This window comes from Cryptotermes secundus, unplaced genomic scaffold, assembly GCF_002891405.2.
Source record: "Cryptotermes secundus unplaced genomic scaffold, Csec_1.0 scaffold31, whole genome shotgun sequence".
Lineage (NCBI taxonomy): Eukaryota > Metazoa > Arthropoda > Insecta > Blattodea > Kalotermitidae > Cryptotermes > Cryptotermes secundus.
In genome coordinates this window covers 1423741-1433482 of record NW_019743147.1, presented here as the reverse complement: position 1 = coordinate 1433482, position 9742 = coordinate 1423741, and the positions used below count along the sequence as shown (strand labels likewise).

The following is a 9742-nucleotide window of genomic DNA, read 5'->3' as shown; positions in this document are numbered from 1 at the left end:
CAAGTGTCTCAAGATGCAAAGCTTTATGACCCTTTCTGTATGAATGAATATCCGTTTAACTTAACCCGCAGAGAAGCAAAAACAGGGTGTTACAATTGCCTACCCTGTCTTATGAAATTTGTCACTCTGTTGTACGCGTCACTTGCTTAATAATATAACGCCCTTAAAAGTTTAATGGTACATTGTTGAATATAAAATATATCGATAGAAACATTTTTGTGCATATGTTAACTAAGTAACTCCATGGAGCGCAGTCCTTCTTGAGAAGCTATCAGTCGCCCGGCCACTTAAGAATTTCCCACCGATTTATGGAACCCGAAGGTATATTACCATTTTCACAAGATCCAGACGCCGGGTCTCATCGGGGGTGAGATGAATCTATCTCATACCGTCGTCTCCTATATTTCTAAGATCAAAGTTAATATCATCTGCCCCCTACGTCTAGGTCTTCCTGGTGGTCTCTTTCATTCTAGCTGTCCCACAAAAACCCTGTATGCATTCGTCTTTTTTCCCATGCGTCCTACATGCATTGCTCAGTTCATCCTCCTTGACCTGATCTTATATTTCATGCCTATAAAACCCGCTTTATTACTGAACATACACACTTTGGGAGCCCCGATAGCTCGGCCGGTACATCGATTGTTCCGTTCCCGGCAGGGGTGAGAGGCTCTCTCATCTTTGCATCATCCAGACCGACTATGGGACCCACTTGGTCTCCTATCTAAAGGGTACTTGGGGGCCTTCTTCAAGTGCCGAGGAGTAAATCAAGCCAATCAACCGGCAAGACGTGATTAACAAACATAGCTGTGTATCCACTGCCTCCATTTTCAGGTCTCAAGAGACGAGACATCGGTGAACTTCTTCCGGGTTACAAGGAATCACATTTCATCATTGTAGTCGCCTTTGCGAGAAATTCATCATCATCAACATCTCACACTGTTTCTCAATGCGATAGTTTATAGGCCCGTATAGGAACGGCTCGCTCTAATTGCTGCCTACGTCTCGCTTCACTTATTCTTTAATCATGAAGATGGAGGCAGCATGTTCCTCCGGAACGTCGATGAAAATCTATCGGACCATACGTCGTCACATCCGAGAAGTACTCTTCAGAGCTCTGTATCTGTGAGTCTCCTCAACCTACTGGGAATTTACTTTCTGTTCTTAATGAACATTTCGTCACAGTTTCGTCTAATTCGTAATGAAACGATCCCTTGTCGTTTTGCACTGCACCTGCCGTTTCAATTTGTCTCAGTGACGAGTCTTCCATCTCCCTCAGTAACGGGACCACACAATTGTTCTCGTTGCTCCACATTCGAAACAGCAATTGCATGTATGGAAATCACTATTAAATTACATGCTGACAGAAGAAGTGCAAACGGTTCGAGAATTCAGAACAACAAATCATAATACTGTAATAAAAGTAACAACAAAAAAACTACATATCAGTATCAGATTGCCACTCATCGCCAAAAATTATAAGAATGATCAAATCAAGGAGGATGAGATGGGTAGGGCATGTAACACGCAATGGATAGAAGTGCATGTAGGATTTTGGTACGAAAATCTGAATAACAGAGGTCCTTATAAACACCTTGACGTATTTTATTTTTCCTTGGCACTACAGCCCCAGTGGGCCTAGGCCTACCTCCATGAATTTCTCCGTTCACTTCGGTTTTTCTAGATCTTAAACATACGTTAGGACTCCTTGGGCGGGTGATCAGCTCGTCGCAAGGCCTGTACACAGACACACAAAAACTTAACATCCATGCCCTGAGTGGGATTCGAACCCATGATCCCGGCTTCCGAGCGAGCGAAGACAGTGCATGCCTTAGACCGCTCGGCTACCGTGACCGGCACCTTGACGTATATAGGAAGATAATTTTGTGACGTGATGGCGGGAAGCCGGAATAGTGAAATCAGAAAAGACGGCCACTGATAAGAAACAGACCTGTTAAAACATATTCTCGCGGCAATAAATACGAGCATCAATAGAAGAACTGCAGTTTCTATGCAACAGCCGATAAATACCTTCCCCCTCAAGCATGTGACAACAATGGGGAGTCCATTGTTTTAGGGAATGTTATGATTCGTTGATAGGCAATCGTGTTGTAACACTTCGCTACAAGAATGGAAGAAGGTTTCTATGTCGTCCGTGCCGAAGAATTATAAGAGGTTCCAAAATAACCGAGGAGTCAGTCCACTCGTGTGGAGGCGGGGTCGAATACCTCCACCGTGACCCTGCGAGTCGTAGGAGGCGACGAAAAGGGAAGTCTCAAATCTGAGACAGTAAAATATGGCCACGAATCCCAGGGGACTCGGACCCGAAAGAACTGCGCTGGCAAGGACCAGCAGCATATACAAAATACAGACCCATCCTCTCGTCAGAGAGGGCGCCCCAAGAAAACAAGACAGTAACTGTCGAACAGCAATAAATATCTGGTCATGAGTCCCAGATTGAGCTCGACACCAAGAATTACTGACTGACCGAGTGTCAGTCGCAATGTGACTTTGACTTTGACGAGGAGTCAGTCGACTAACAGAGGCCCTGTATATATTTTATGTACATTTATTAACGTGTTTAGTATGTAAAATGTAAATATCCTTTACATTATGACAAATGACTTACTACTGCAGACAATATAAAAGATAGACCGGTCTTCTCGTCAGAGAGGGCGCCCCACAAAAGCAAGACCGAAACTGTCAAACAACAATAAATATCTGGTCATAAGCCCCAGATTGTGTTCGACACCAAGACTGACTGACTGACTGACTGACCGACCGTTAGTCGCAATGTGACTTTGGCTTTCACTGTGCCGAGGATTCGGTCGTATCCGAGAAGCCGTGAGTCAAGGACACAAAGCCTCATGGAAAGGATTTCAGTTCTGTACGGGAGGCTGTGAAGAAAATAGTTAGTTGCAAGACTGCGGCTGTGAAGGGTTGATTTTATGTGTAATATTTGAAGTGTGTAGTTCAGTGAAGACATTGCTGAGATCTGTTACCTAGCAACGACTAGCGTAAGCATTAGTTGAAGACGTTATTTATATGTTATAATTACAGTAATCCTTAGTGTTGTAATCTATTGTAGTTAGACCTTTAAGTGGTCAATAAATCCGAAGTACTCGGAGAAAACCCGCCCCAGTGCAACTTTGTCCACCACAAATCCAACTTGACCAGACCCGGGATCGAACCCGTGCCGCCGCGGTGGGACGTCAGAGACTAACCGCTTCAGCTGATTTCTTTGAGGCGATATGCTCTTCCGAAACGTCAGTGGACTTCTGATTTACATGGCATTACAACCCAGAAGATTGTGCTCTTCATTCCCAGCGCCGTGAGACCGTCATCTGCTACATCAGTAATCCAATTCGCTCAAATTGACACAATCCTTTCAAAAGAAACACACGTGATGAGAGAGCCAGCCTCAGACAACGCCATTAGCATCAATCGACGTTACATAGCGCAATTACTGAAAACTTCGTAAACTAATCGACGACAAAATTGATTTAACGTTACTTTATTCAATTAAATATCTCGTAGCAAATGGAGGTCGAGTATAAACAAAATACAGTCCATAAACCCGCATAAAAGAGAGCAAAAGAAGGGGAAATAGCTGAAGAATGAAGCTATTAAAGCTGAGGCGAAGAATTTGTTAACTGTGATTAGACTTAGTTGGAGAGTGCGGGGAGATGAAGGAAAGAGGAGGAATGGGAGTCTCAAGACGGATACAGGACGGATGGCAGGCCATGGTTCGACATCATGCGTCTCGACTCTGGTGGTCCCGGGTTAGGGCAACGAATGACCCCGCCCCCTCCCCCTTGTGGAGAGATGTCAGCTATAGAAAATGGAACTGGTACACAGAGAAACACAATGCGGTAATCACATATGGAGACTGGACACAGGCCCATACATAGAGGTGGTGCCTTCGCATAATGACACCTCCCAGAACTCGTGAAAACAACCAATAGCAATGGTCTTTCATAGTAGAGGGAGAATTTTGAATGGGAATAAAAGGAAAACTACAATGAAACCAAGGAAAAAATGGAGGGGGAAGGGTGTTAACAGTTACCCTATACTTATTTCATCTAACATCCCTTTTCAAAATCAGAATCATCCCTGGTTTAGTTTGGTTATACTCACCCCCTTCAGCGTAACAACTGAACCCCAAGTTCGCAGTAGATGGACAATGAAAGGAAGAGGGTGCTTCGTGTATTTCGGTTACTGTTACAAGGGATGGTAAGGGAGATACGACACAAGGGGTTGGTTAGTGTGTGTGTCCATGTTGGGGGAAGTTAAGGGTAGCGGCGTAGTTCCTCAATTTTTGATCAGAATCATGGCTGGACAAGCGGGGTTAAGCATACACCCACTCTTCTCAGGATATTCATTCCAAGGTAAGAAACATTTTTTTTTAAAAGTATTCTGTTTCCCATGGTGAGTCTAATAAAGCAGACTGCAATGTTAGATGATATAGAGCAAGATATCCAGCTTCGCAACACAAGAAGTTGTCACACGAAACAAGTTGTTTTTCTAAATTAAAACAGTTTACCAAGGCTCCGTGAAATTATAACATGAGATGTTTTTATTTATTTAATTTAAAATAATTGAAAATTTGACCTATTTCGACACCAGAATGTCATCCTCAGGAGCGTTCGATCAGTCAGTATGCTGGTAAATTTGTTTAAGTTTTGCCGTTTGTCTTTGACTAAAGTCGATGCGTTGATGACAAAACTTATACCGAAAAAAAGTATAACAATTATTGTACAGAACGTATAGGGCTTTAATAATTGTGAAATTAAAAATATGGTTAAAATGTGAGTAAACATTTATTCAGTAAAAAAACCAAAAGAATTCAAATGATGGCCTATTCCAATTTCGGCCGGGACATCTTTATCCCTGGGGTCGACTCAAGTATCTAACAAAAATGGGTACCAGGAATCTTCCTGAGGAAAAAGGCCGGCGCGTTAGTCTGACAGCCTCACCTTCAATTGTGAGCTGATTGTCTAGAAAAATATGAAATCCTCGACGTCTCAAAACCCGTTACAGGGATAGCTTTGCCTTTGCATTATATTAATAGTAATGAACTCTTCAACATGAGATGAACTTTTCCATTCATATATTAAGAAATGTTACAAAACAATGTATGAGCCTAGAAAATTAAAAAAGAATAGGAATATTATTGCAATTAATTTTATATTTTCATATGATGACGTTTGGGGCACGAGGTAAGTAGTTGGTTGAAGCACTATGCTACAAGCTGGAAGGTCGTGGGATCGAATCCCAATGAGGTGGATCTTTTCCAATGTACCTAATCCTTCCAGCCGCACTATGGACCTGGGGTCGACTCAGCCTCTAACAGAAATGAGTACAAGGCATATTCCTGAGGGTAAAAGGCGGTCTGGGCGTAAGGCTGACAAACTCACCGCAATCTGTGAGCCGATTTTCTAGAAAAGTGGGAGCCTTGACGTCTCACAACCCTATGGGTCTCCATTTCTAATAGTCTTATGTAAGGAAACGAAAATACAGTTGTAAATAATTCGGTGATCTCATTTCAGCCAATTTAGGTTGTGCGTCCTGAACTCATTTGACCTCGGACATTAACATAGTCACGACTGCATTCACATTTAAATTAATGCGATCAGTTGGTGCTAACAAGTACTGGCCAGCAGACAGATTACTGCATTAGTTTCTTTCCCCAACCCCTCTTCACCTCATTTATCCAAACTTCGTAATGGGGATAACTCAGCGGGGAATATTTCCCTCTCTCACTGTAGGTAGGTGGTCTCTTCTCATCTGGAGTGTTTTTCGGTGTAATTTATTGCTTCCATCTTGAACAATTCTTCTTCTTTTGCCCACACTTCGGGAGCATCTGTTGGTTACTCCGGCACGAATCACTTATCCACCCATTACACGTCTCTTCTCTCTTCATATTTCTAAGCCTTCCATTTTTTATGAGGTTCTATTGCTACTTTCTCTTTATTATTTACCTCGATGTCATGTTTTTGTTCGAGTTATTTTGTTGGCTGAATTGTCACGAAGTTTCATCGTCATTTCAAAGTCACACAGACTGAATCTACTACAGCACAGGCTCATAACCGTTTCCATTTCGCGCCTCATGTTTATTCCAAGCATTCTTATAGGAAAATAAGCTATTAATGCTTTACAAGAATTTAGACAAAACTATCGACTAGAACTAAAAGAAGAAGCACTGAAACGAAGTTTCCGCGTGATGACGATTTGAACATAAGTAGGGGCCTATATGATCACAAATATAGTAAACTACTTGTAAAATATGCCGGTCACGGTAGCCGAGCGGTCTAAGGCGTGCACTGTCTTCGCTCGCTCGGAAGCCGGGATCGTGGGTTCGAATCCTACTCAGGGCATGGATGTTTGTGTGCGTTTTTCTGTGTTTGTCTACAGGTAGAGGCCTTGCGACGAGCTGATCACCCGCCCAAGGAGTCCTACCGTATGTCTAATATCTAGAAAAACCGAAGTGAACGGAGAAGTTCATGGATGTACGCCTAGGCCCACTGGGGCTGTAGTGCCAAGGAAAAAAAAAAGTGTAAAATATTTCTGAGGATGAATCGTCATCAGATAGTCATGTAGCTCATTACGTCATCAGTGAAAATTACTAGATTCTAGGCTCTCGGCCAACAGACCAAGGGGCGAGGGAAGTTTTTATCCCTGTCCTCTGTCTTCATATGAACCGGGATAGCACAGTCGGTATAGCGATTGGCTACGCGCTGGACGACTGAGGGGTCGGAGTTCGGGTCCCAGTAGGGTCAAGAATTTTCTCTTCTCCAAATCGTCCAGACCGACTGTGGGGTTCACCCAACCTCCTAGCCAATGGGTACCGGGGGCTCTTTCCCCGGGGGTAAAGCGGCAGGGGCGTGAAGCTGACCACTCACCTCCAGCTAGTGCCGAGGTCAAGAAAATATGGATCTATATATCCACTGCCCCATACGCTTTCATGGTGTAGTTAAGCACAGGGACAACTTTACCATGACCTATCTTCACTGTCCCCGATGGAGCACAATCCCTTCCTCCTACCTCTGTGTGTCTGTTGAGCCGAAACTCGTATATGAACACTAAATCGTCCTATTCACTTCGACCCTGAAGATGGAGGTATCGTGCGCCTTCGATACGTCGGCACCACAGCCCAAATCCACACAGTGGAAGGATGCAGCAGTAGAATCAGCTTAAAAGCCTACGTCAGTAAATATGCTTCATGCATTTGATTAAGATCTTTATTTTTTCCTTGAAAAGTTTCTTTTTTCAAAGGGCGCACGTCATAAAAAGGTAAAAACTATCCTTGTAACAGGCCGTGGAGGCCCATAGGGGTATGAGACGTCGAGGCTCCCACATTTTCTAGTCAATCGACACACAGATGGCGGTGATGTTTTCAGCCTTACGCTCCTGCAAGCCGCCCTTTACCCTTAGGAAGATCGCTTGTCCTCACTTCTGCTAGAGGCTGAGTTGACTCCAGGGTCATAGTGAGGTTGGAAGGTTTAGGTCAGCTGGAAAACCAATGACCTCATCGGGAATCAAACTCGTCATCTTCCGGCTTGTAGCATAGTGCCTCAACCAACTACACTACCGCTTACGAAGTAAAAACAGCAAAAAATTCGTGGTTGTAAACAGGGAAATTGAAGTGCACTATGCAGTAATAGACTTGTTTATAAAATAAATGAACGTAACAGGCATCATCAGCAGTAGCATCAGGGAAACGGATTGACTCTCAGAGTATGAATATTGGAGAATAATTTTAGGTCGTGTTGGTAAACTATTGAACATATCGTATTTATCATCCTGGCTTATTTTTATTCTTCTGTTAGAATAACGAATTATCTGATATCGACCAGTCACGGATGGATCTACATGTATGGGGGCCTCGGAATAATCAAAATGTGGAGGCCCCTGTCAGTAACTCAAATTTAAGTTTTTTTTTTTGGCTTACAATAACTAAAAGCACAGAGAAACTTCCGTGATTAAAAAAAAACACAAATGTCTCAGTAAAATCTGTGGGCTATATTTCTATTTTGTGGGAGCCCAGGGATGACTCCTCCGGTCGGTGCCCCATTAAATCTGGACCTATCACAAATAGTTGGAATTGACTGTTGGTAGAAGGCGGAATTTCTAAAAAAGTAAATCACGTCCATGTAAACAAGATACACATTTCAGAAACAACAAAAAACATAACGTCATACATTTTCCCCCAGCTAATCCCCCTACATAGGGCTGCTACCACTGACGCATTCCAAGTACAGAGACCTACCCTAAAAGCCTACAATTCAGGGGTCAACACTTATTGGTTCAGTCCTTCAATCACAAAAAATTGTACGCGCCATAAATTTCTTTATAAGAGAAGCGGCGCATAACCACGCCGTTATAACTGTAGAGGTTAAGAATCTATGGAGCTATACCTACAGAACTATACGTCTTTATAGCGTCATACTTAATCAGGCACATGGGCAACTATACTTCTACATTGGGTCCAACTTTCTTAGTAATTTAATTATAAATAGAAATCACTGCTATCCTTGCCGGCAACACAAATAAAATGCATGTCAATAACGTATATATGTATAGAGACTGAGGAAAAGCATGAAGAATATCAGTTAGGATAGTCGGTATCCGATAGGTGTTCGAACCTGACACCAGCTGAAAGAGACTCAGTCCAACTATGGAAATTTTTAAGAAATAATTCATTATGGCTTACAAATATTAATTTAAGTGTCTTGGTTATTACAACTTATTAGATTATTGTTTCGAGGTGCTTCTGCAATATCGTGAGAGATCGTATGGAATATCCATGAATACATGGAAGGATAATATTAAAATGGATCTTAACGTAACAAGATTGAATTACAGTTATGTGAATAGAAAAATAAACAGGATAAAGAAAAGATTAAGTCAACTGCAGTTTATAAAGGCAGAGGCTAGATTTGCTCTCTAAGACACTGAGAGACATACAGAAATGTGGTGATGAAGTTGAATGCTTATAATCTGAAGGAGGAAACAGAAAACAAAAACCGGCATGAGCATGTCCTTTAAGGTTGTATGAAAATGCGTATAATTAGAATGATAATGTCAAGGAGAATTAGACAGTCAGGGCATGTAGCATGCACGGCGACGACTCGGTAAACACGCTCCCGCGGAAAACAATACGCATTGAAATATCGAAGTATTGTTGGAAACGGGGGTTTTCTGTTGGTCCGTGCAGAGAAGTTATAAGCGAGACGAAGTTTAGAGCTTATTTAATAGCTTGATTGTGAAGAGAAGACTAAGAAGCTGGTGCAAAATGGCCGCCAGACCGGGAGTTAATCAGTTGAAATACTAAGATCAGTTGCGGGATATTCTCCGGATAGAAACGACGTGAGCACAGAAGCTGAGGAATCTCTATCGTTAAAATCCGTTACCAGGAAACGACTAGTGAAAGCAAACTGAGAAGACGTAACGTGTACTCTAGTGATTTGTAAAATGTGCGGATAAGCGATAAAGTTATAATTATTTGTAGCTACGAGTGGTGTGTGTATAAGTGGCCTATAAATTTATTCACCAATCCGAACCCCGTCTATAGTCACATCCCTTCACGTGACAATATGAAGTAGACAATTTCCTACGTAACTGAGGGTCTAGTAGCTTTTCAACAAGGACGCTGTTTCAAGGAGTTAGTTCCTTATTTGTGGTATCATAAAATATGAATGACCTCTTCTCATTTCACTAAAATTCCCAATTAATCATTATGTTA

General features: G+C 42.3%; 1 protein-coding gene across 1 annotated transcript in view; it reads left to right on the top strand.

The window, feature by feature from the left end:
* The first annotated feature begins 4327 nt into the window (after positions 1-4327).
* The window catches only part of LOC111873709 (protein gooseberry-neuro), a 48140-nt gene continuing 42725 nt past the window's right edge, over positions 4328-9742 (top strand). Inside the window, exon 1 of the mRNA XM_023868642.1 lies at positions 4328-4385. Coding sequence (XP_023724410.1) covers positions 4328-4385 — 58 coding nt within the window. The remainder of the gene's footprint in view (positions 4386-9742) is intronic.